Raw genomic sequence first — 26,416 nt, forward strand, 5'->3', positions numbered from 1 at the left:
CCAAAAATCTGCCTATTCCAAAACTTCTAACCCATATAGGATAAAACACGTTTGTTAAAGTGTAGGGTAAAATTTAGGATGCTGAACGGGACCGTAAAGAAAACCATATAAAAATATCTTTGACGTAATGGATGAGAATAATTTTTTTGTCGTAAATATATTATTTATTTGTTTTTTTTATTATTAAAAAGTCAAGAACACGGTGTTCTATTAATTTATTCAAAGAGATGGGAAGAATTCTTTTGTCTTATAATATTATTTATTTGTTTTCTTCTCAGATTCTAAAAACAAACACAAACGAATAGATCGAACTGTAAGACAGGCGTGTTATGGGTTAAGTTCATGTGCATGCTTTACCGCACAAGATCAATGTGATGTACTATTGAAAAGACTACAATGCCCCTGATATAATTATATAATGGGTTGGGATATGGTGACAATCCTTATTTGATAATTTGATTAGAAACTTTCTAACCCCTATCAAAAGTGATTTATAAGTTGAAAAATTATCAATCGATCGTTAATTTTTATCATTAAATTGTAAATAACTTTTGACGGGATTAGAAATTTCAGAATAGGTTGATATTTTGTGAAGATGATCTTCTTACCATACTGGCAAAGTTGTATGTGTCGTATTCGATGGTTATTTCATGAAAACAACAAATAAATATGTTTCTAAACTATAAAAATCTTTTAGGTATTAGTAATACTACTTGATTTTGAGTTTGATGTGCAATTCAAGGTAGTATATATCTGCATCATCCTCAAATCAAGCCGGTAACTCAATCAAGTTAACTCCAAAATATGTAGGATCAGATAGAAAGCCAACCTAATTATGTGGTCATCATTAAATTGATTCCTGAAAGTCAATTTGGGTGATTCAAATAAATATTTTTTTAGTAAGACTTATATTTAATTTGTTCTGATAACGGGCCAATCTCCTTGAATTATATCAAATAAAAAAATAAAAAAAAAAAGATAATGCTGATATTACATTGAAATATACATCGTGGGGGGACGTGGATGTGCATCAAAATCAAAGATGCTTTCATCGAGATCTCACTCGTTTCTCGATGAAAAGTATCTATAACACATCCACATCAAAAATGTCCCCCACGATGTATATTTCAATGTTAATCCAACACGACTCAAATCAAACAAAATGCTCAAACTATACGACTAGATCTTCCAAAGCGCGGACCACCAAACATTGACAAATCAATTCATTAGAAACAATATGTCGGGTGATATTTTCATTCCATGGGGATGACAGGATTAGAAATCTACGACACACATTTCATATACGAATCCTATTTATAAAATTTTGAAACACCCATAAGGTTTGATTGAGTATTACCCACATTAAGTCCAAATTTATTAGGACATTTATGCTGATTGAGAGAAATTGAGATAAGAGATGAGAAAATAAATGATTCTCTTATTTGGATTGTTAAGTGGAGAGAGAAGAGAAAATAATTGGAAAGAAAAAAAAGATGAGTTTTCTTTCTCTTCAAAAATAAAGAGAAGAGGAGAGAAACCCTTTTAAAATATTTTAATAATTTCAACTCTGCCCCTAAATCTCTTTTAAGATATTTCAAAATTTCAAAGTAGCCATACTTAGTGTAGGTTCATCACATAAAAAACTTCAAAGATTTAATTAATTTACACAGAAATGATAATTATTTAGTCACTAAGTAAATTGGTGGGATTGAATACTCCCTAGTGTGCCCCTCTTCTCATATCCACAACTTTCCCAATGACATATTCTTCAATTCCACTTGGTGTCAACTCAGCTAAATGAGTTAACTCGGGATCGGGCCACCGAGTTGATACTTAAAACATGACTATTATTAGCTAATTAAAACCATGTGTAAAGGGTAGTTATGAACTTGCATCATGCAAATCCTATCGCACACATGCAAAAAAAGGTCCCATCGTCTTCACAACCAGAAGAAAGGTAAATGCCGAAGTCTTATTTATAGTGCTTGTGCTGCTCACAAGTGAGAACCAAATTATTGGACAGAAGTATTGCAAAGATGACTTTCTTGGAGAGATCCCAAGGTAACCATTTCTTAATTTTCCAGATAATTCATTTTTGTTCATCTATTTTCATTTTTATTTTTAATACGACCACTATTAGTCTCAGTTGTACTATGATGGTTTTGGTTATGTTTTCTTTGATTTTGTGAGGAGTTTCATTAGTTCTTGTTCTTTTCCTGTTATTATAGATACTTCTGTATTAGTTTTCTTTTATTTTTTGTTCTTATTAGATCTTTTGTGTGAAGTTATTGTAGTTTCAGTCTTTTTTTTTTTTAATTGTTTCAGAGAGAGAGAGAATTACATAAACAAACAGATATCAGCTTTTCAAAAATTATGGAACGGGGTGTGGAAAAATTACAAGATGGGTATATTCCCATTTTTGTAAATAACTTTTTATTTTTATGAAAATAAGTAGTCGAAAATTCAATCCATAAAACACTTTTGCCACTTTACTCTTTTCCATAAAAAGAATTATTTCCAAAAAGGGGTATATACCGTTTCAGTAATTATTTTTTTTCACATAAGTACTGTGTTTTTGCATAGATTTGGCTCCTCCTGAAATAGTTGAAGCTCTCTTTTTTAATGGTATTTGTGATGGACTATGATGGTTCTAATTCTTATTCATTTTCTCTTATCTTTTGTATGTATTTGTAGGGATATCTGGGATTTGTGAAGGAGTTTTCGATTTGCAATCTTCATGCACTCAAAGAATTATAATTGATGGTTTAAATCTTCTGTTCGTTGTTGTTTTCTTTCTATTATTGCTCGTAGGTTCTGTTAGAAAACATTGTATTGGTGATAACAGAGGAAAGGATTGGGTTTTTATAGTTGTTTCAGTCTGTTGTGCTGCTACTGGCATTGCACATTTTATTATTTGTTTACTAGATTTATTCGCGAAGAATGGATTGAGACAGTTGAGTTGGGTTGTTTACTTTGTTCGAGGATTGATTTGGATTTCTTTATCAGTTTCTCTGATTTTTCAAAGGACCAAATGGGTGAGAATTTTGATATTGGTCTGGTGGGTCTCCTTCTCTTTAGTGGCTTCTGCACTAAATGTGGAAACCTTAGTGAAACAACATAAAATTGGAATTCTTGATGTGGTTTCATGGTTTTTAAACTTGTTGCTTCTCTTTTGTGCTTTCAAACTCTTCAGACACCTAAATTCTCAGAACCCCCGAGACCCAAATTTGTCTGAACCTCTGCTGACCGCGAAAGGTGCAAAAGGCCGATCAGAATTGGGCAATTCCAATTTCATTAGCCGATTAATATTTTCTTGGCTGAATCCCTTACTATGTTTAGGTTACTCGAAGCCATTAGACCTTGATGACATCCCTTCTCTAGTTCCCGAGGATGAAGCACTAAGTGCTTATCAGGCCTTTAATCATGCGTGGGATCTTCTCAAGACTAAGAAGAGCTCGGATAACACTGAAAACTATAACACCGAAAACTTAGTTATATGGGCATTAGCTAAAGTTTACTTGAAAGATATGATAGTAGTAGGAATCAATGCATTTCTTAGGACTATCTCCGTTGTAGTTGCTCCATTGTTACTCTATGCATTCGTTCGGTATTCAACTCGCGAGGAGAAAAAATTGTACGAGGGACTATTACTAGTTGGATTATTGGTTGTTGTAAAGGTCGTGGAGTCTTTTTCTCAGAGGCATTGTTTTTTCAACGCACGAAGGTCTGGCATGAAAATGAGATCAGCTCTGATGGTGGCCATCTATCAAAAACAGCTCAGGCTTTCTAGCCTTGGTAGAATCAGACACTCGACGGGGGAGATCGTGAATTACATTGCAGTTGATGCATATCGTATGGGAGAATTCCCATTTTGGTTTCATTTAGCGTGGAATTACGTAGTTCAGTTGTTCCTTGCCATTGCTGTACTAGTTGGGATTGTTGGTGTGGGGGCTCTTCCGGGTTTAGTCCCTCTGTTCATATGTGGGCTTTTAAATGTTCCTTTTGCAAAGATGCTTCAAAATTGTCAATCTGAATTCATGGGTGCCCAAGACAAAAGATTAAGAGCCACATCGGAGGTCTTAACCAACATGAAGATCATCAAATTACAGTCATGGGAAGAGAAATTTAAGAACTTGATTGATACGTTGCGAGATAACGAATTCAAATGGTTGGCCAAATCACAAATTATGAAGTCATATGGCACTGCATTATACTGGATGTCTCCTACATTGATCTCTTCAGTGGTCTTCTTAGGGTGCGTCCTTACGGGAAGTGCCCCTTTGGATGCTAGCACCATTTTTACAATCCTTGCAACCCTGCGGAGTATGTCAGAACCTGTGAGGATGATTCCCGAGGCTCTTGCGATCATGATTCAAGTTAAGGTCTCCTTGGACCGTCTCAATGGTTTTCTGTTGGACGATGAACTCAAGGATGAGAATGTGAGGATGAGCCCATCACAGGATTTAGGAATCAGTATTAGAATACATGCCGGTGCTTTCGGTTGGGGCAAGGTTGCAGCCGCCCCAACGTTGAGAGAAATTGATTTGGAAGTAAAATGGGGACAAAAAATTGCGGTTTGCGGGCCTGTCGGTGCTGGGAAATCATCGCTTTTGTACTCAATACTTGGAGAAATTCCAAAAATCTCAGGATCTGTGAGTCACAAAAGCTATCTACATTATAAAGCTTATATGGCGTATTTGTAATATAAGTGCAATTTACATCTATTCCTTGTTGATTCAATCCAGGTTGATGTGTTTGGGTCCATTGCTTATGTTTCCCAAACATCTTGGATTCAAAGTGGGACAATTCGTGATAACATACTCTTCGGAAAGCCAATGGACAAGATGAAATACGAGAAGGCAATAAAAGCATGCGCACTCGATAAGGATATTGATAGCTTCAACCATGGTGACCTCACAGAAATTGGACAGAGAGGGCTCAACATGAGTGGAGGACAGAAACAAAGGCTTCAACTTGCTCGAGCCGTCTACAATGATGTGGACATTTACCTCCTTGATGATCCTTTTAGTGCAGTTGATGCACATACAGCTGCTACCCTTTTCAATGTGAGTAAAGAAGATTAAATTTCATTAGAATGTTGATGCATACATATGTGTATACCTGTTGGTGGGTATCGGATCAAAACTGGAAAGAACTACTAGTGAGAAACATGAACATCATTTATCAAGTAATCACTTCAAGGCACAATGAGAATCAGTGTCTATAAGACAATGAAGACTGGTTGAACACTGCATATTCTCTGAATTAACATTTCTATAGAAGATTCGAAAAATGGATAAACAAATTGTCCCAAACTTGACACATCAAAATCTGGGTTCAATACATTAGTGCATGCTTGGAAAGCTTAGAAATTTTGTACTAAAGATTTCTTTTGTTTTTTTATATCCATCCCAAAGCCCGTTATTTATAAACTTCAGTGCATCATTTTTTGGGTTTAAGCAACCCAATCATCGGTTATCTAAGTTGCAATGGTTGTAATTTCCCTTTGACAGCCCAATCATCATTATTCTTTTTGGTAGTTATTGAATATTGCATGAAATAATTGCAGGATTGTGTCATGACTGCTCTAGAAAAGAAGACTGTCATTCTGGTGACTCATCAAGTCGAGTTTCTTGCTGCAGCTGATAGAATTCTGGTGATGAGTCTTACAAGGAAACATTTCAGATTTTTGTACTAGTGCATTCTAATGTGGATTCTTGATGACACATATGAAGATCATAGGTTCTTGCTTTTCCAGGTTATGGAAGGTGGACAAGTTACACAATCAGGAAGTTATGAAGAACTCTTGACGTCTGGGATGGCATTTGAAAAGCTAGTGAATGCTCATAAAAATGCAATGACAGTATTGGATCCCGAAAATAATGGACATAGGGGTGAGTCTCATAGAGTAGATGAAGATCGATCAAAGTCTAGGCATTCCTTCCCCACAAAACAGAACAGTGAGGGGGAGATTTCAATTAAGGATACTTCAGGGATCCAACTAACAGAAGACGAAGAGAAGGAGATTGGAGATGTCGGCTGGAAGCCATTCTACGATTATATCCTCGTCTCAAAGGGATCATTTTTTCTTGGATTGTCTGCATTAACTCATTCTGCTTTTGTCGCGCTTCAGATTGCTTCAACCTATTGGTTAGCAATAGCTATACAATTTCCTCACATCAGCAGTGGCGTCTTAATTGGAGTTTATGCAGGAATTTCAACTGCTAGTGCAATTTTTGTATATCTAAGGTCGTACTTTGCAGCCCTTCTAGGTTTGAAGGCTTCAAAAGCCTTCTTTTCTGGTTTCACCAATTCAGTATTCAAAGCTCCCATGCTCTTCTTCGACTCAACCCCCATCGGAAGGATTTTAACTCGGGTAAGATTATTGTTCTTTTTTTCATGTTTAGTTGTTTAGTTGCATCTTCTACAATTCTCTATGGATGTTCGATGGTGCATTGATGTCCCTCATCTCGATCTAGAATGTTTAGAAAATTCGGTCATACCTTAAAAACTTGTACCCAATGTATCCATATCTTTGAGATTTGTATGTTGTAGGCATCATCGGATTTGAGTGTGTTGGACTTCGATATACCTTACTCCATCGCCTTTGTAATAACCGCTACAATCGAGGTACTATCAACCATAGTTATCATGGCCTCAGTGACATGGGAGGTTCTCATTGTGGGCATTCTCGCTATCTTAGTTACAAAATACGTTCAGGTAAATCTCAACATCGAGCTTACCTCCTAACCTCCATTTTTCTTCTCTAAATCAATAGAAGTATGACCGCATTATCTTATTGTCTTTTTTTATTGAAAAGGGCTACTATCTAGCTTCTGCAAGGGAGTTAATAAGGATTAACGGAACGACCAAAGCTCCTGTTATGAACTATGCAGCTGAGACATCACTTGGGGTTGTAACCATAAGAGCTTTTGCCATGATGGACAGGTTTTTCCATAACTACCTAAAACTTGTCGACACGGACGCTAAGCTTTTCTTTCATTCTAATGCTGCCATCGAGTGGTTAGTCATAAGAGTCGAAGCACTTCAGAATCTGACATTATTCACAGCAGCCCTTCTCCTTGTTTTGCTTCCTCAGGGTACCATTGCTCCAGGTACTCGGGATAATATCAACCATTCATTTTTCTAAGACCTCAAATTTCTAAAATCTTAAAGAGATGTTAATTGGGTTGCAGGATTTGTGGGGCTTTCCCTATCTTATGCTCTCTCACTGACCGCTAGCCAAGTTTTTTTTACTCGTTGGTTTTGCAACTTGGCCAACTATGTTATTTCTGTTGAACGTATAAAACAATTCATGCATATCCCATCGGAGCCTCCAGCAATTATTGATGAGAAGAGGCCACCACCTTCATGGCCCTCCAAAGGGAGGATATATTTGCAGGATCTTAAGGTGAGGACATTATGACAATTCATCTTTCAAGTATACTTTGAGGCACCCATATTGATACTACATGATACAAGAAGGGTTCATGTCTATGAACATGTCTTGAGTCAACAGTAAATCCTGAACTCTCATTCTTTCTTAATCTCTGATGTTTTCAGATCAAATATCGCCCAAATGCTCCTCTAGTTCTTAAAGGAATCACTTGCATTTTCAAAGAAGGGACTAGAGTTGGAGTTGTCGGAAGAACGGGAAGTGGAAAGACTACACTGATAAGTGCTTTGTTCCGTCTTGTAGACCCCATGAGTGGGAGAATTCTTATCGATGAAATAGATATTTGCTCAATGGGTCTACGAGATTTGAGATTGAAGCTTAGCATCATTCCTCAAGAACCAACTCTTTTCAAGGGTACGGTTCGAACTAATTTGGATCCTTTAGGCCTCTATTCTGACCAACAAATATGGGAGGTAAGGCAAAACTGATTCTAATCTTCTAGTAATCGTCATGTCATGTTCTTTAGAAATATTGAAGAACCATTCAATTCAGATTAATTAAATAGAACAATTAGAAATCCAAATACTGAGGGCCAATCGATTGTTCATTGCAGGCTATAGAGAAATGCCAGCTAAAGACTACCATTAGTAAACTTCCAAACCTTCTTGACTCCTCAGGTGAATTGAATTTTATTAAGCTAGAAAGACAAGTATTTGATCAATCTAAGTATTGTAGGCAGTGTAGACCTCTCATTCTCATTTTGGTTTGTCCAACAGTAAGTGATGAAGGGGACAATTGGAGTGCTGGGCAGCGCCAATTATTTTGCCTTGGAAGAGTACTACTTAAAAGAAATAGAATTCTTGTTCTAGATGAAGCAACGGCATCAATTGACTCGGCAACAGATGCAATTCTACAGAGAGTTATCAGGCAGGAATTCTCAAATTGCACTGTGATAACCGTAGCTCACAGAGTTCCAACTGTCATAGATAGCGATATGGTCATGGTACTCTCATATGGTATGATACCTCTCATGACTAATTTTCATTTAAGAATTAATACAATATTATTGCATAAGTATTGGTGTATCAATATACCTCTGTTAATCATAATTATGTCAGAATGGATTCAGATTTTGTGAGGATGGTCTCCAAAGTACGAACAATTCATAAGGAAATCTAAGAGGATATTCGTGTGAACGTTATAAGTGGGAGTAGAACATACATAAAGTAACCCACCGTGAGTTGGTCTAGATGTATTACTCATTCTAACATTGTGCTAGTACACCTACCGCAGCCACCTGTTCCAGAAGAAAATGCCGACAAAACAACCAATTTTAGCTATACAGACAGGTTTCAGAACATATCCAATGGAGGTCGCCAGAACCAAAAAAATTTCATTTTAAACTTGTGTAGATAGAAGGGTTTTCAAATTAAGAACACTTTTGAAGGGTATTCTCAAAAGAAAAATAATTGTGGAGGATACTAACCTCCCAATGAAAGCATGGATCCTAGCATTCCCCTATTTATAGTGGATTTACATAGATTTCTACAATAGAAAAAACAAAGAAACAAAAACAAAAACAAAAAGAGAAACTCAAACATTGTTGTTAATGTCACGTTGACTCGTGCATGATGGATAATGCTTTCTAGGGCAGTGCACATTTAATCATATCCAGAATACGCATCTATGAACAATTGTGTTTTGTATCCTATCATGGCATCCACCAAGCCATCTATAGTCCGAGCAATCTTACAGGTTTACACCAACATTAAACCTATACATTTTATTGTTTTGGGCTCAAACAGTGACGGTCCAGAGTCAGATCAGGCAACCCCTAAACCATGATTTTTTATATGCTATATGTACTGCTGACTATTTATATGGGTGGTCATTTTGCAGGGAAGCTGGTGGAATATGATGAGCCTTCAAAACTTATGGAAACAAATTCCTTCTTCTCTAAGCTTGTGGTTGAGTATTGGTCAAGCTGCAGGAAAAATTCCCTGCAAAATCTCAAAAGCTACCAATGAAAGAAAAAGTGGAAGAATTAATATTTCCTACATGTATATTTGCTTTGAATATTGAAGACATGATTTTGGAGGTCAAATTAAAAAACCATGAATAATGAATAATAAGACATTTGTTAGTGAATAAATTCACGGGGAAAATGCTTAAAGAACTACTCGTCAATGAATTGAGATATGCTTTCAAGGATCTTAAAACCCTAAATGAAAAATGAAAACGATGACCAATGGAATTATGAATTATTTACGTCAGCACGGAAAACCCTGAAGTGCATGACATTGAGGATTTGGAATACATATTGTAATATTGTTAAGCTACTTTAGTGCAGCTAGACATATTTATCTCTTCCATACCATGATTTCAGACTCAATTTTTGGTCTTACCTTAAAACCCACCAAGACTGAGTTGTCTCAGAAGAATCAATCAGTCTTGGATGATGAGTGAAAGCCTTCAAAACATAGTTATGAGTTATAAAATATGGGTTGGGTTTCCTATTATGGTTTGAGATCCAATGTTTCCATAGAATCAAGATAAAGAGTTGATTATGACCAATAGCTGATGGCCATTGGTCACTACTCCTAACAAAAAGATCCAATTCAAATTCATATTCACATGGATGAGTGTGCATCTTTACATTGGGTGTTCTTCTGTCAAGCAACCCGGTGACTTATGTGCTCAAAATGATCTTCAAGTTACAAGGATGTTGCGCTTATACAGTCAGGATCATGTATATTTCTTGAATCAAAGGTAAACAACCCTAAAACCATTACAGTAATAGGATGCATTAGAATAAGATGTATTATGATATACTAAATTAATCAACTTCTATCAGAATAGATTACAACTAGACTAGGTTTCCATATATTCGATTTTGTTATTATTTAGGATTGCACTCAATGTTCTATATAAACCCTATTAGGGTTTAGTGTAATTCAATCTAGAGAGTCAATCTGATTCAATTTTATTTTTATGTAAATCTAATTAGGATTTCATGCACTCAATGTTCTATATAAATCCTATTAGTGTTCAGTGTAATTCCATTTAGTGAATCAATCCAATTCTATTTTTTTACATAAATATATGTATGTATATATATATATATATATGTAGGGTCAGGTTCAAGGGCCATATGAGAAAACATATAAGAAAACTTTCGACGGTAAATAAAATTTTAAAATATGGGTTAGAAATTTTGGATTGAGCTGATTTTTTGTGAGGATGATCTCTATGATGGGAAGATCATCCAAAAAAAACAATCAGCCCAATCTGAAACTTCTAACCCCATTAAAAGTGATTTAGAATGTGGACCGTCGATTTTTTACCAATTTTTATCACTAATTTGTAAATCACTTTTGATGGATTTAGAGGTTTCTGATTGAGCTGATTTTTTGTGAGGATGATCTTCTCATCATAGTGACCATCCTTGCAAAAAAAAAGCTCAATCCAAAACCTCTAACCCTTATTTTGAAAAACGAAAGTTTTCTTATATGTTTTCTCATATGGCCCTTGAACCTGACCCATATATATATATATAATTTAAATATTATTATTTTTATGTTATAAACAGAATTAATAGATTCTCAATCACAAAACCACATTTGATATAGATAATTAAGATTTAAACTCCTAAAATGAATTATATCTAAATGAAGAAAACACCAAAACCAAATGATTAAGCCATGTTTTTGAAAATCCAGCCAAGATGACTTATATTTTGGATGAATTAATAAGACAGACTATTCATAGTGCAAATTTTGCTTGGATGCCTCCGTGATGGGAATGACTCTCCATGTCATCTCATTGTCGGCCTAGTTTTAAAATCGTGTTCTTCTCGACATATGTAGACTACATGATCATGGGAACACAAGATTATCATCTAGAGTCCAAAGTCGGGGAATGATGAGAATTCAATGATAATGGCTTTCTTACCTATTTCAACCCTTGGACAACAGTTTGGTTAACCAATCATTTCCCATTTAGAGTTCTTGAAACCAAATCTCCTTTTGCGAAATTATTTAATAAACCACTTGACTAAAGATCACTAAAGGTGCTTGCTTATAAGTGCTTCCTATATCTATTGTGTAGATATGTGGTTTTCACTAATGAAAACTTCAACGCAACGTGGTTTGGAGTCACCACCATTCTTTTTTAGAAATGGGCGTGAATGGGCACCCGATATGGTTTTTTGAAAAATCAGTTTTTATGACACTTTTAGTAACTCTTGTTCATGGAAAAGGGGGCACGGTCTACCTAGATCTAGGTAAGGGGATTCAATTAGAGAATGAGGAAGGTGTTGGGCACCCCATTCTCTCCACCCTATGGTGGTTACCTTTTCACTTGGTCATTTTTTAAAGATAGTGACGAGAAAGAACAATAACAAACGAGATGCATGAGGGGGTAGATGTGTGCAATAAGTGAACAATGTACCTCTCTAGGAGAGGGATTTAATATTGGTGAGAGACATAAAGGGTTGTCCTATGGACGAGGACACCCCTATTCAAGTCTTCCCTTCAAGAACATGATGAAGTTGGAATGTTGTCTTTGGTGTTTTGGGAATGTTTCATAATTGAAATTTCCCTCATTCCTTGGCCTTAAATGCATGCTTGCCATGGCTAGAAACTTTTTATTTCAACCTCAAGATAGGGAGTTACATGTCTTCATCATTGTCACCTATGTGTGAGTGTGTGAATTGTGTACATTATGATGCATAATAGTAGAGTTTATAGGACTTCAACTCTCATCATTTCGATCAAACCACCTCAAGCATTTCATGCCCAAGGTTGAGGTTCAACCTACTTGGGATGAATGAGGGTTTTTCATTACATCCTAAGGTTTCTTAAAAGAAAAGCAAAGAGAGGGGGTAGACACTACATCATATTGCATTATTTGTGACGTCACAATTGCTCTAAAAATGATTGCTAAAGGCTGTCGTTCATTGCGACAGTTTTTAGCAGTCGTGTAAACGTCGTTTCTACCGTTATAAGTAAACGTTGGGGTGCCAATAGCCATTCTCTAAAAAAAAAATCCCTTTCGTCCCCATCTAACAGAGAAAAATGAATTGCGCTCTCTCTCTCTCTTCGATCAGGTTTGATTCTCGGATTCGTCTGTATTCATCTCTCCTTAAAGCTCTCTCTCTCTCTCTCTCCGATCAGGTTTGATTATCGGATTCCTCTGTATTCATCTCTCTTTACATAAACAAACTCGTGTTCTCTCTCGACTCGATCTATTCAAGTTGGATCCATAGCGCTCTTCATCAGGTTTGTTTGTTTTTTTCCGCTCTTGAACTTTTCTAGGGTTTGAGCTCTCAATCTCACTCAATGATTTTGGTTTTTTTATTTTCTATTTCTTCAGATTGAACTCTCAGTCTCTCTCTATATAATCTTCAGCAACTTTGGTTCTAAGTTTTCGATATGATATCGAAACTTTAATTAGGTTCGATAGTATAGTTTTGGTTTTATTTTTTGGTTCAATTTAAATCAAAACCCTAGTTCTATAGTGTTGATTCAATTTTACAGTGTAGTAATTGATCCATAAACCATATATTTCTTTTTCTAGGTTTTTAATATCGAGATGGGATTGACTAAGTTGAGCTTCCGCAACAATAGGTAGGTTTTTAGGATTTTGCTAGCATGAAATTTCAATCTAGAATTTCTAATCAATAGCCAACCCCAAATAGTTGGGATATGGATCTTCATGTCCATTGTTGGATGATTTAACCTTTGTATTACTTCTTTCTTGCACAATTGATCTCTCTTTTAATTTTTTATGTTTCCAGGTTATGTTTTACACTTTGGCAGTGGTGACATTTGGAACGGTTGTTCCAACTGGTCAATTTGTGCCTGGAATAATGATAGGATCAACCAATGGGCGACTTGTTGGCATGTTTGTGGTTAACTTTTACAAGAAGCTCAAAATTGACGAGGGAACGTAAGTGCCTAATTTCTTTTCATTCTATTGAACAACTTGTGATATATAGTGCTTTGATGTCCTAGTTCCTTAAGTTTTCAGACATACCCCTTGGAACCTTGTTCTGTTTATGCTGATATAGGTTTTGAATCAGTGAATTTTAAATGTCTTTTCTTGGTTCTAGAGTTCTTCCAATTTACTGATTTGGATATGTGGGAATGTGGGTACATCTTCAACATTTAGCAGGAGATACTGTCTCCTATCTGAGTTCTCAACTGCTGATGGTGTTAGCTATGATTTTCATAAATAAATAAATTCCTGAAAAAGATTATCCAATTTATTTTTGGTGCATTATGGACCATGTTGCCTTCGTTTATTATATGAAACGTGCTAACTGTTGCAGTTGCTTGTTTCAATCGTACCAGCTTAGGATCTGGACCATGTTGCCTTCGTTTATTATATGAAACGTACAAGTATGTTGTATTTCAGTTTCACTAAGCATTACAAATAGTTTAGAGTGATGTATTGTGTTTCTTTGCATATCAAAGTGTATCGCTATTCCTCCAGTGTGTCATTCAGCTGTCTTGTTCAAGACATCTTGCTGTATCAGCTTACCAAGTATCAACGTGTACTGTTTTTCCTCTAGTGTGTCGTTCTGTCTCATTCAAGGTGGTCAATTTAGTGCAGTCTCATGGACTGTATAAGTTATGTTAGAAATTCAAAATTAAAGGAAAAGAGAGCATCATAATCATCATCATATACCTTACCTCAAATATTGGGGTCGGCAACGTGAATTCCATTTTTTCCATATCAAATATTGGGTTTTCCATTCATAAACTCCTTTTGCTACTTGAGATGAGAGGATGAGAAAATTGATGATTGAAATAGTAGGAAAGACAACTAACAATGAAAGCATTCGGGAAAATGTAAGCAGTAACCCTAATAGGTGATGAACTAATCCAAGTGAAATGAGATGGTTCGATCATGTGCAACAAAGACAGATTACAGATTCAATTAATAGGAATGATGTGCAAGTGGAAGGTCTGAAAAAGAGGAAAACCAAGAAAACATGAATTGACAAGGTGAGAGCCTATGTGAACACACTTGAACCAATAGATGACATGAATCTATACAGAAACGAATAGAGGAACTAATGAGCAACAAAAGAATCACATAATTTGGATATGCTCGGAGCCATTTGTATTAGTTGATGCCGCAGTTGCAATCCTCCTATTAATTCCCTGATATAGGCGTGTTTGTTATGGTGTTTATATTCATCGTCTCGTATTGCAATAGTTATAGACTTTGAGGTCGTGGGTCCAAGCCCAGCTTACCACTAAAAATAAAATAAAAACAGAAACGCTGTGATGGTAAAAGTTCACCAGTTTATGAAGCTAGTGATAATACTGCATTGTTTCATTTTCTAAGCGTAGCTGTAATCACTGGTGGTTTTCATGAGGACATTATTGGTGAATTTTTCGCTCCAAGGTTTATGTGTAAAGGAGGTTTTACACACCATGACAACAAGGTGGCACTTATATTAGGGGTGAGGTTGTGCACTAACATTTTATAGCTATTATTTAACTTTCTTGTCTACATTTATTATTACATGAAGCTTAAGCATATATGTACCTACTCTCATAAGCATATATTATTTTAAATTGATACTGTTTCTACTAAAATATTTTTTTGACAAGTTGACGGATGAGTCCCACTTTTTCACTTGCTTTTAAATTCATATTTAGTTACTATATTAATTAGTGGAAATGGATACAAACACACTTGAATTAATAGAAAACATACTTCAAACAGAATTGAATGGAGTAATATGATTTATTTCTTATCCACTTTTTCACTTGCAACAAATCATTGTCACAATTACCAGGGAAAGTATATCACAATGTTAGTATGTTGGCTTCTAGGAAATGGATGCCTCTTTGCTCGGAACAGTGTGTTAGTGATTGAAGATTACTATGTTAGCTTGTTCCCGGTATGTGTTCCTAATCTGAAATTTTTTTTTTTTGCTACAACTTTTGATAATCTATTTCCATATTTTTATAGTGTGTGGCTGTACAATGGCATCATCTTGGATTGAAATTGTACTTTCAAGGTGACCGTTTGTGCCAAACTATGATCCATGTTGCTTACTTGACAGAATTATAAATCTTTTTTCTTTTTGTGAACCTGCAGTCTTTCTTGGCTGGTTTGGCTGCATCAGGGGCTATAACCTCTGCCTTGAGATTAATTACAAAAGCAGCAGGTAATCATGGCACTTCATAGATTTCTTCTTCTATTGAGAGATCCATTGTATTTCATTGTTTAAAAATCTGAAAATTTTCCGGTGAATCTAAAATTTATATAATTTTCGGATGAATCTGAAATTTTTTTTTTGTTGAATTTCTTCATAAGTTCGTGTTCGTCAAAATTTCTGAATTTTTTTGGTATCTACGTAGTGTAGTAGAACATAAGCTAGGTTATGTTTTAAGTTTTCAATTTTTTTTTTTCATTTGGATTTGGAAGACATAGTGAAGAAGAATTTCAGTGTAAATTTGTTTTGTAATTTTTCGCAAATTGATCGGATTCTTGTTGAAGCTTTGTTGATTTTATTGCTCATTGTGTGTATTGATTCGTCTTTATTCGGTGTTAGCTTTGCTGATTCGATGTTTGAAGCTTCATTTTTCTCTTCTTCGATAATCTTCTCTCTAACAAGAACTAATCTGAATCTGGATTCTATCGTTGGAGAAGGATTATGAAAATAAAGAAAAATGTTTTTTTTTTTGGCTGAAAACTAGAACTTCGATTCTTACAGATGTTCTGATGTTTAATACTTCAAAATCTTCATTTAAAGTGTTCATATTTTTTGTGAGTTTTCGCAAACTTCGTTTGTAGAATGTTTTTGTTCTATAAGGATGTGGCCATGGGTTTGGCTGTAAGTTCTGCAGTTGGTAAAGGTTGGACGACTGTTTCTGGAATGGAAGGCCCCTCCATTCCTGTCGACACCGAAACCGAAAAGATATCAACCTTAACGTAACATGTTTGGCTCTATACATCACTTCCTATGAGGTACTACCATTTTAAACTATTCCCAAAAAAATTTCTTGTTCTTCTCAGGAACATATGGAATCTGGCCGTATTCAGACACCTAATTTTTCAGATTATGCATCCATGATGGGGATCCTTTACAGTATGTTGAAGAAGGACTACATAATGCAGGTAAAAAGATTCCCATTCTTCTTCTCATATCATGTCACGACCATCATCATCATTGTGACCATCACCACATCAACAATTGAAATGTAGATAGTGTAGATGATTTCATCAATTGAATAGTCCAAATTCCCTCACAAGCTCCATTTGAAAAGTAGTAGTGATAGATACGTCTACTGTTTTGTTATTACAGTTTTCTAGTTTTTTATTGTTTAAGTTATGTTCGTATGTTGTTAGCTATTGGTTGTGTTCATCTAAGGTTATATAAATATATAAACAGAACAAAAGATCTTTAGCTTATGTAACTAACATATCTCTCGGACCTTCTATTTGGGTTAGAATCTAAAGTTCCATCAAGGTATTCCTGACGATTGCTCCAACAACCTTTGTGAAGATACATTGCCCCATTTGCATCCCAGAAAGGTCTGTGATTTCATATGTCAGCTACAAAAATGGATTAAGAAAATGAATAATCGGTGCTCCACATAATATTTACTTTTGCAAGCTAAATATTTTGCTTGTGTTGACCAATACATTACATAATAATGAAACTTTGGATTATACAGCCGATGGACTGTTGTCCATCCAAGATGCTGCCCAAGATTTAATGGTCTGGATTTATTCATAGGTGAACCTTTTGGGTGAAGTACTGTTATGTGCAATACTGTATGCATGATCACCTATATGATTCTATCCAGACTGTTCAATTTGCAGCTTACCTCTTGTAAGCGCTAAGTTGAAAATCCTGCAGAAAAACTAATATTTTGTTCTTGAATGAATCATATTTCACTAAAACTTGCTGGTTAAACAGGGCTGTAGAAAAACACATGCAAACTTTTCTCCACCGAGAGAAGAAAAATGTTAGTTAGAAGTCTCTCACGATTTAAAAAAAAAACCATTCCTTCTCTTTTTGAATCCACATTTGGTGAATCCTATAATTCATATGTAATTGCAGTTGCCTTCATTTATTGATTGGTTTGGTTGGTGCACTTGGGATGCTTTCTACACTGATGTCATAGCTGAGGGTGTCCAAGAAGGCCTCAAGAGGTAAGAAAATAAGGACTCTCTCTGTACCTGTATGGTGGGTAGTTAGAAGTTCCTTTCAGGGGTCATGGCTCAAAACACAAGTGGGTGAAAATTTTCCAGGGTTTGAACTTTTTTTTATTATTTTTATACTTCAGACCAAAGTAAATTGTTATGATAGAACAATAGATCGCAACCAAAGTTTTTTCACATATTGTGAATATGAGAAAGTAAATTTTACTAAGCTAGAGTTTTTGATTAGATTGTTGGACAGTTTATTGGAGGGAGCTACTCCACATTTCTTGATCATTGATGATGGGTGGCAACAAATTGGTAATGAAGTCAAAGATTCCAAGGACTGTGTCGTTCAAAAAGGAGCACAGTATGATCTTTCTCTTACGAATGGCAAAGAAATGCTAGCAATAAATTAATGCTTTAGATTGAACTGTGGTGGCATTCAATTTCTTTTTCTTTTCTTTTCTTTCTGTTTAATTTGATCCTAAATTGTGTGGTTTATTCTTTTGTTGGTCTTATACAGATTTGCCAGCAGACTTGTAGGAATAAAAGAAAATGAAAAGTTCCAAAAGAATGACAAGAACAATGACCAGGAACGAGGTCTTAAGCACGTCGTGGATGAAGCCAAGCAACATCACAACGTCAAGTAAGTATCAGCGATTCCCTCCAAATCCAACATACTCTTCCGTTCTTTTTCAGTAAAACCTTCTACAATTGAGCAAAGCTTCCTTTCTTGATGGTCCTTGGGTACATAATTTTGACCTTAACTGCACAATAGGTCTTTCAAAATTTTGGGCTGAATGCAGTGATGTTCACCTCTAGATTTCTTTAGGACCATCTATTATATTCTTGAATCTGGTAGATTAATGAAAGAAATTATATACCAAGACCCAACCAGATCCCACCATTAAACTGGGTCAAAAAACAAAGATCCACAACACTTGTAGCTCAATCCCATAGCAATTGTGATGCTGTACCACTAAATAAAGGAGGATTATAAGATTTAATAGTGCATATATGATAGTGTCATTTGCATTTAGATTCTATTGAAAGATTGACATTTGTTAACTGCTGGTGTGTGTTTAATTCTTATTTTCCATTTACACGTTTTTCATCGCACTGCATAGGTTTGTGTTTGCTTGGCATGCCATGGTTGGTTACTGGGGTGGGGTAAATCCCGCAGCTACTGGTATGGAACACTATGACAGTACATTGGCATACCCGGTCCAATCACCGGGTGTAAAGGGCAACCAACCAGATATTGTTATGGATAGTCTTGCCGTCCATGGCCTTGGGCTGGTGCACCCAAAAAAGGTCTTCAACTTCTACAACGAACTCCATGCCCATACTGATGTCCTCGTACTCTATGAAAAGAAAAGTAGGTGCAATTTTGGTAGACAACTTGGAAATCTCCAACATCAACGACACTCTTACTGGGAGTGATGAAGATATTGCAATGCAGGCTGAATTCAAGCCATCTTTGAATGTTTATCTAAGAGAGAAGGTTGCCTCTCCAATGAGATCGTTATTGGATGTAATAGCCTTCAACGATAAATACTCTGCTAAGGTATGTATTGTCCTATCTTGGACCCCTAAGACTACATAATACATACATTCCAAACTTATTAGATGATCAATCAATTGCAGGAAAAGATAGCTGAAATGGTCAGGGTACCTTTCTGAATGCTTTGTTGAATTTGAAGAGACTATCGAGCGATGGGTTCGAGAAGTTGATGTGCATGCATGCCCATGTTTAAACTAAGTCGTAAATACCTTGTTGTCTGAGAAAAAATGGCTCTATGATCCTTAACATTAGGTTGTGCTACCAAGACTGTAAATATAGATGAATTTGTCCAACAATGCCACCATGTATGTGTGAATGCTTGTATGTTGGGGCTGAGCTTTTATTTTGAACAATTCTTTATTTTTCAGGTGCACCACTGGCTCTTCTTCAGAGCTGCCTTACCTTTGGAGCTTTCTCTTTTGTTATCGAAGGGCTTAACAAGCAGCAGCCAGCACTGGCACACCTGTTCTCAATGAGGAGCAACAGTACTGGACCATTCACCATCGTTCCTCCCCTTACAATCCCTCTTCCTAGTAACCTCAAAGAAGGCTTCCATTCATTTTGCCAATCCCTTGCCAAAGCCCAGGAAGGGCTCTCATCCCACCTCTCATTGACATTCGGAGGGCGCAAGAAGTTTTTTCCCCCCTCAAACCTTATTGAGAGAGTAGTGTTGCTTGGACTTGTTATAGCTTTGGAGCAATGGTTTTTGTAAATTTATTGGTAGAGGCAACAAATATGAAATTTTATTGCAAATTTAGTTCGTGAAACGGCTATCATTAATGTAATCATGTCACCTGATTTTTTTTTCGTTCTCTCCATCAATGGTAATGATGTTCTTTGCTCCCTGTTTAACTGGTTGGTGGAGTCCCTTAATGGCTTACACAACCAATTATGGGTTCTAATTGTGTAATTTGTTAAGACCTAAAGAGTAAGCTCTTGGATCTTTTCCTGCTATGTAGAAGCAATATACTCCACTCTCTAAAGAAAAGTGAAAAATTAGTCAATGTCCATTAAAGTTGCTTCTCAATTTATTTGTTATTGATGGCAGTGGTTTTGTATTTCAGAAAAATAATTAAAAATGACCCATTTTTTTCATTTATAAATTTAGGAAAAAAAATATTTTTTTATATTACAAAATCAAGAAAAAACGATTGTCTATGGCAGTCGTTTTTACCGATTGTCAAAGACTGTCGTTTTTTTCGACTATTACTGTGGTTTTTTTTAGACTGTCAAAGACCGTCGTTTTTTCTGACTATCGAAGACAGTCATTTTTTCCGACTGTTTTAGACAATCGTAGTTTAAAAACCACTCCTTTTACAAACGATCCCTATTCCGACTGCAGGGGCAGTCGTTTATTTAAAAAACGATTGTCATGGACAGTCGTTTTTTGCGCAATATGACGTACTGAGAGGAAGAGGGATCATAGAAGTAATTAAAGATTTTCATTAGAATGACACATGGGATTTGACCCCTTGAACACCCAACATGAACATTGTACGGGTGCAAGTTGGTATTTAAAAATAGGCTTTACTCAAAAGTATTTCTTGAAATACCTAAGGCCCGACTAGTTGCAAAAAGGTTTACTCAAGTCCTTGGAGTTGACTTCTATTAAACATTTTCTCTTGTAATAAAATCAGCCATCATACGGAATTTTCTTATGGTGGCTCTAGCGAAAAATTGGGACATTTGTCAATCAGATGTAAAAAACAATTTTCTACAAGGACGTCTTGATGAACTTGTATGTATGGATCAACCACCCAACTTTAAGGACACAAACTGACCAAATCATTTATGTAAGCTTAAGCAAGCCTTATATGGATTTAGAAAAAGCTCCACATGCTTGATTTGATAGGTTAAGCTCATTTCTTCTTATTATGGGTTTTTTGCAGTTTGGCTGATTCATCTCTTTTATCTGTCATCATTTTTAGGGAACCATGTTATTATTACTTTATGTTAATGTTGTTATGTTGATTGGTGATGATTGCTCATTTCTTCAATGATCATTTATCAACTCCATCAAGAATTCATTATTGAATATCTTGGGTTCTTGCATTACTTTTTGTATATTGAAGTTCATCAAATTTTCGAAGTTTTATTCTTAAGCCAAAGTACATATGCTTTTATGATCTCTTTGAATGGACTCACAAGAAAGATTGCAATCCCATATTCATGCCCATGGAATCCAATATCCATCCAATAGCCAATGGTGATGATCTTTTTGTTGATCCTCAATTTTATAGAAGAATTGTTGAAGGTCTGTGCATACATTCAACCAATTGTCTTACAGTGTGATTATGTTTCCCTTTATGCAAAATCTAACCTATGGCTATTTTCAAAAATTTCGAAAGAATCCTATGTTACATTCATGATACTATCCATCATGTCATTTGTCACTTACCACCTAATCTTTTGTTCAATATGGGTTTTCTTATGTAAACTTGGCTGGCTGCCCAATCATGATGGGAATATCTTGTGGAGTACCAAAAAAACAACAAGCATTAGCCCAATCCACCATAGAGACCCAATTTCAAAATTTTGCCTCAACAACTGCTGAAATTATTTGGATGTCTTTCATATTGTGTAACATTGACATTTACCCATCACAACCTCCCACCTTGCTTTGTGATAACATCTCAGCATTGCATATAGAGATTGGCTATCATTTTGTATGGGAAACGCTAGCACTTGGTTCTTTTGTTACATATTATGTTTCTTCCACCAATCAAGTTGTTGGCATACTTACAAAAGATTGCCAGTAAGAACTTTTATGGACTTACGGACCAAATTGGGTGCTTGGTCCTATTCCAACCCAGCTTGAGGGAGTGTGCAGAAGATTCAACTCAAGATCCCACCCAAGATCTAGAAGATTCACAAGAGGGCCCACATGCAAGACATGTATGGAAGGTCCCCATAACTAAATAAGAAACTACTCTCAATGAGTTTAATATAGTAACACATTTGTTTTTAATAAAGAGAGAAGTCTGGATCTCTATCACCTTACCTTGAGAGAAAGAGAGACCTTAACATTCCTCACAAACTCTCAACAGTTCTAAAAGTCAGCAAAATCCAGCAATTGTTCAACCACAAGATGATGCATTTCCTCTTCTTTGATCTATCTGAATATTTGAGCCCAAATGATAAATTCTTACTATGATATATAAAAATATCAAATCAATCCAACATTCGGATGTAAGTTTCTTATTGAACCCCAATTTATTAATTGTACTTGATTGAAAATTCAGTGAAGCCATCATTTTCTTCTTGTTATTCCTCTTTTCAGATTGAAGACTATCCTTTTGCAATGTTTTTGTATTAATCCTTTCTCCTTAGAAAGATCTTCCCATTGAGTTTATCCTGTTATAAACCTCAAATGACTTTGGATACATCATTGGCAACTCCTCATGATCACCATGTTCCATCTTTTCTTCGTCGTCATTACCAATAAATCAAGTACTCCAATGTAAAATGATTTCTAACATCAATCATCTGCTTGGTGAGAACTAAGAACTTTCATACTCATCAACACCTCAATGATAGTGATAAAAATTTGAAATGATGAAGGTAAATCAATTTCCATATGGTCTGGCAAGTCAATTTGTAGGCATTATCATTAATCTTTAAAATCTTTTGAAGTCCAACTGTCCTCTTGTTGAGCTTTGAGTATGTACTACCTAAAAAAAAATTGATGCAAATAAGCCATGATCATATCCTCTTCCCTAAAAGATTGGAATCGTTTACTCATACCTCCATGATTGTATCCACATGAACATTAGGTTCAATTGATTCAATCTTCCCTAAAAGATTGGAATCGTTTACTCATTCCAAAGCTGAAATGTTCGATAGATTGAACATGACACGCAAAATCAATCGCATATCCTAGATAGGGATTTATACATATATAATTGTTTTAAGTAAAAAAATGGCTTTTGAGATCAAGTAATTTAGACAGTTGTCAAGCATAAAATAAAAGCGAATATATAAATTTTTTAAATATAAAATCAGAAATCACATTAAGTACTTTTACGAGTGCACCAATATCATCCAAGTTGGTAAGCCTCCAATACTCAAACGGTCCTGTCTTGCTTATCGTATTTAGGAAAAGGTACAGATATAAAGGTATACGAGCTGCAACAATATAATGGAAAATTCTCAATTACCAATTTCCTTACAATGATCAACCACAAATAATACCAAATGCATTTTCATGGAAGAGATACTTACTCATAGAATTACTTGATAACAAGCTAAGAAAACAGATGAGGTTTTGGAAATAGAAGGTCCATTATTTGTTGAACTTCTCACAATCATACATGTGAAAAGAAGAAACACATTTCTACAATAATTTTATAAATATACAGCTATTTAGAATGTATAGACTCGGAAAGGTACAAATTATAAATCTGATCAACTAAAAACATCTATAGACAACTCTTGTCGATGGAAATAGAAGCAACACATGAGTAAAAAATCATTTGAACTTATATTTATTGGTCAAACTGCATTTAGATTAAATTGAACACTTGGAAAAAAGCATGATCCTCCTACAAAATGCCTTGTCAAAAATTGGAATCTTGTATCAATCAGAGTTATAAATATATTACGTCAACACTAAACAATAATTTTTGCAGATATAATCTTTTTTTTTTTTTGATAGCCAAAATTTTATTAGAGGAGGACAAGAAGTCCTTAAAAGAGAATAAAGCAAAGAAAGGAGAACACAAACAAGAGCAAGAGAAGGAATAAAAAAAAAACAAACAAACACCACCCCACTCCAAACCGGAGTCACCCGCTACTAACAAGCTCCCACCTAAACTTGAAATCCTCAAAACGATATCCCCAAACTCATAAAACTACTTACACCAGTAAAACAGTAAACCCACAATGCTAAGGATGATCTCCTACAAAGAATGCTCCGTCCCTACAAAGATTCGCTCATTCTTTTCTTTCCACAAACCCCAACAGATAGTTAGAGGTATAAAATTCCAAAGAATCCTCCACCCACCAACAAAGTCTGTGGACCTCCAACAATCAAGAAAAAAATGGATCGAAAAAGGGGCACACGAAGAGTTATTGAACAAAGAAAGAAAATAAAATTAGACTTGATAAGCCACCCCATAGTGAAGGAGAAGATGGTTGACAGACTCATCATTCTTCTTGAAAAGAAAGCAAAACTCCGCAAGAACCACACTCCTCGTAATGTATATGCAAGTAAATATAGAGTACACCTATTAATTTTTCCTAAATATAATGACTTCATCAAGATAAAAGATGTACTATTTGTAGGAAGGCCTTTCACATAGCCTACATAAATGTGAAAGAGTAAACTCTTTCAAAGAACCATGGCAGCTAAAAATCAATTAAGAAGGTAATCACCTAGCAAATAAGCTAAGCTTAAAGGAAAGTGATGGAGAAAAATTCAAAATACTGTAATTTGTCTTCGGAGTTTCCTTTGGATGTAAGAAAATTGTCCCCAATGATTGATGTAAATTCCATATTTTTTTAATTAAATTATTTTGCTTGCATAGCAAAAAAAATCTGAACTATCATCATCAAAAAAATGTATCTCAAAATGCAGATAAAAATCTAAATTTTTTTAAGAAAATAGTAGATTGCAAATAAACAACAACATACAAGAAGCAAAGAATGGGCTGATGAGCAAGGGCCTAATTCTATAGTTCATTTTGCTTAGAATAGTAAGAGCATCAAGAATTGACATATTGAGTATACCGATGGATTCCCACATCCAACACCACAGCCTTCTATATTTCATGGTATTGATCAGATTTAAAAAAAAAAGAAAAGAAAATGGAGCTTTATATAATATCTCTTATTTGCTATTTAGGCCCTGCTTGGTATGTTGCAAATCATTTGCAAAATGCAAATAATTTTCTGGTGCCTAGTTACAATGTGCAAATGATTTGTGTTTCAGAAAATTTGCATAGATCACCCAAACTCTTAAGAAATTTCAGCAAATGATTTGTAGCACAAAAAGTACCTCAAATCATTTGCAAAAGGGTAATGATTTTCTAACGCCTCCCTCTGACACACGCCCCCCTACGCCCTCATCATAGAACCATACATCATTTGCATCGGGATACCAATAACCATAAATCTTCTTCTTGTGTATCACAAGGCAAATGATCTATGGTTCTGTGATGGGAGTGTGTCCAAGGGGGGTGTCATATTATCACGAATCTTTGCGAAATTATTCGACTCCAACCTATGCAACTAAAATTACTAAAATACCCCTTTCAACGAAATTAATGAAATTACAAGCATACCCTCAGTACTTGTTACAGTAATATGCACTCAAATTTACAAAAATACTCATGATCAAAGTTATATTAAATTGCATTTTGAAATTACAAAATAATCATAATCAAAAGAAAAATTAAACTATAAAAGTAGCCCTCTAGTACCTGTTACAATATAAAAATACATCTCATCAAAGATACATTTACTTGCATATGAAAATTACAAAAATACTTCTCATCAATGTTATTACAAAATCTCCTTCATCATGAGGGTATTTTTATAAATTTATGTGCATGTTATTATAACAAGTATTTAAGGTATTTTTGTAATTTGAATAGTTTGTTTGATGATGGGTACTTATATAATTTTAATATGTAGGGTATTATACCTTTGATAAGGGTATTTTTTTTTTTTTTTTAAATTCATGTATAATAAATTTTTGATGAGGTCAAATAAGTTAAAACTGTTTAACCTTTTATTTTAACAAGAAATCACTGCAAAAAATAAAATAAAATAAAATTGCAAATATGAACCAAAAACAAAAATGATCTTGCAAGAGATTTTCCAATGGCTACCAAGCAATAGTAAATAGTAAAATTTCTATTGCAAATGTAAATGATTTATAGTGTACCAAGCAAGGCCTTAGTCTCAGTTTGTCGACAATCGAACTCTCATCTTCTCATCTCTATAGAATTCAAGAAGTATACAAAGATGAAAACCCTATGTACCACCATCATCTGTCTTGAATATTATTATGGCAATATGTAGCATTCTGTTTTACTCTCTCCAACAAATTGATCTCTTTAAAAATATAAAAAATAAAACATTACAAGCTTAGTAAAGACCTTTGGGTTTGGGATAGAAACCCTTGTTTCAAACAATAAGGCAAAGTTGGACTTGTTTCTCCGTTTTGGCAATTGTTGAAGCTGCATCAATAAAAAAAATTAAATATTTAAAAAAAAAATTATAAAAAAAATCTTTCAAGAAAGAGAGATGTATCAGAACACAAACCCTAATGAATCGATCTA

The 26,416-nt window shown here is 35.1% G+C and overlaps 2 protein-coding genes and 2 long non-coding RNA genes across 12 annotated transcripts; 3 read left to right on the plus strand and 1 right to left on the minus strand.

The window, feature by feature from the left end:
- Positions 1–1,902: 1,902 nt before the first annotated feature.
- On the plus strand, positions 1,903–9,548 carry LOC147410637 (ABC transporter C family member 8-like). Its single transcript, XM_086437749.1, has 12 exons — positions 1,903–2,061; positions 2,695–4,652; positions 4,746–5,066; positions 5,570–5,656; positions 5,759–6,376; positions 6,556–6,720; positions 6,821–7,115; positions 7,197–7,411; positions 7,564–7,869; positions 8,010–8,073; positions 8,173–8,412; positions 9,296–9,548. Exons 1-12 carry the CDS (start codon positions 2,037–2,039, stop codon positions 9,421–9,423), a joined length of 4,422 nt encoding a protein of 1,473 aa, XP_086293875.1. The 5' UTR covers positions 1,903–2,036; the 3' UTR covers positions 9,424–9,548.
- On the minus strand, positions 7,733–24,221 carry LOC147410638 (uncharacterized). Its single transcript, XR_015177228.1, has 3 exons — positions 24,014–24,221; positions 23,152–23,258; positions 7,733–8,693 (listed from the first exon to the last, which is right to left on the minus strand). It is a non-coding gene; the product is annotated as an uncharacterized LOC147410638 (long non-coding RNA).
- LOC147410639 (putative galactinol--sucrose galactosyltransferase 2) lies at positions 15,495–19,132 on the plus strand. Of its 9 annotated transcripts, XM_086437723.1 has the most exons (8): positions 15,497–15,584; positions 16,267–16,387; positions 16,479–16,537; positions 16,880–17,391; positions 17,487–17,578; positions 17,817–17,936; positions 18,093–18,215; positions 18,697–19,132. In XM_086437723.1, exons 4-8 carry the CDS (start codon positions 17,359–17,361, stop codon positions 19,010–19,012), a joined length of 684 nt encoding a protein of 227 aa, XP_086293849.1. In that variant the 5' UTR covers positions 15,497–15,584; positions 16,267–16,387; positions 16,479–16,537; positions 16,880–17,358; the 3' UTR covers positions 19,013–19,132. The 9 variants fall into 9 exon arrangements, with proteins under 9 accessions (XP_086293842.1, XP_086293834.1, XP_086293857.1 ...); XM_086437716.1 differs by lacking the exon at positions 16,267–16,387 and having other exon boundaries at positions 15,495–15,584; positions 16,436–16,537; positions 16,871–17,391; XM_086437708.1 differs by lacking the exon at positions 16,267–16,387 and having other exon boundaries at positions 15,495–15,584; positions 16,436–16,537.
- On the plus strand, positions 19,240–19,976 carry LOC147410640 (uncharacterized). Its single transcript, XR_015178947.1, has 2 exons — positions 19,240–19,385; positions 19,502–19,976. It is a non-coding gene; the product is annotated as an uncharacterized LOC147410640 (long non-coding RNA).
- Positions 24,222–26,416: the final 2,195 nt, after the last annotated feature.

This window comes from Akebia trifoliata, chromosome 1 (genome assembly GCF_017979445.1).
Source record: "Akebia trifoliata isolate Shusen 1 chromosome 1, ASM1797944v1, whole genome shotgun sequence".
Taxonomy (NCBI): domain Eukaryota; kingdom Viridiplantae; phylum Streptophyta; class Magnoliopsida; order Ranunculales; family Lardizabalaceae; genus Akebia; species Akebia trifoliata.

Excerpts from the sequence above, each read along its gene's own strand:
- LOC147410637 (XM_086437749.1), top strand. The coding sequence starts at position 2,037 with ATGACTTTCTTGGAGAGATCCCAAG. Across the intron at positions 7,412-7,563 it reads TATATTTGCAGGATCTTAAG|ATCAAATATCGCCCAAATGC; the intron begins GTGAGGACATTA and ends TGATGTTTTCAG. Across the intron at positions 7,870-8,009 it reads CTGACCAACAAATATGGGAG|GCTATAGAGAAATGCCAGCT; the intron begins GTAAGGCAAAAC and ends TGTTCATTGCAG.
- LOC147410639 (XM_086437716.1), top strand. The coding sequence starts at position 17,359 with ATGCAAACTTTTCTCCACCGAGAGAAGAAAAAT. Across the intron at positions 17,392-17,486 it reads TCCACCGAGAGAAGAAAAAT|TTGCCTTCATTTATTGATTG; the intron begins GTTAGTTAGAAG and ends ATGTAATTGCAG. Across the intron at positions 17,579-17,816 it reads GTCCAAGAAGGCCTCAAGAG|ATTGTTGGACAGTTTATTGG; the intron begins GTAAGAAAATAA and ends GTTTTTGATTAG.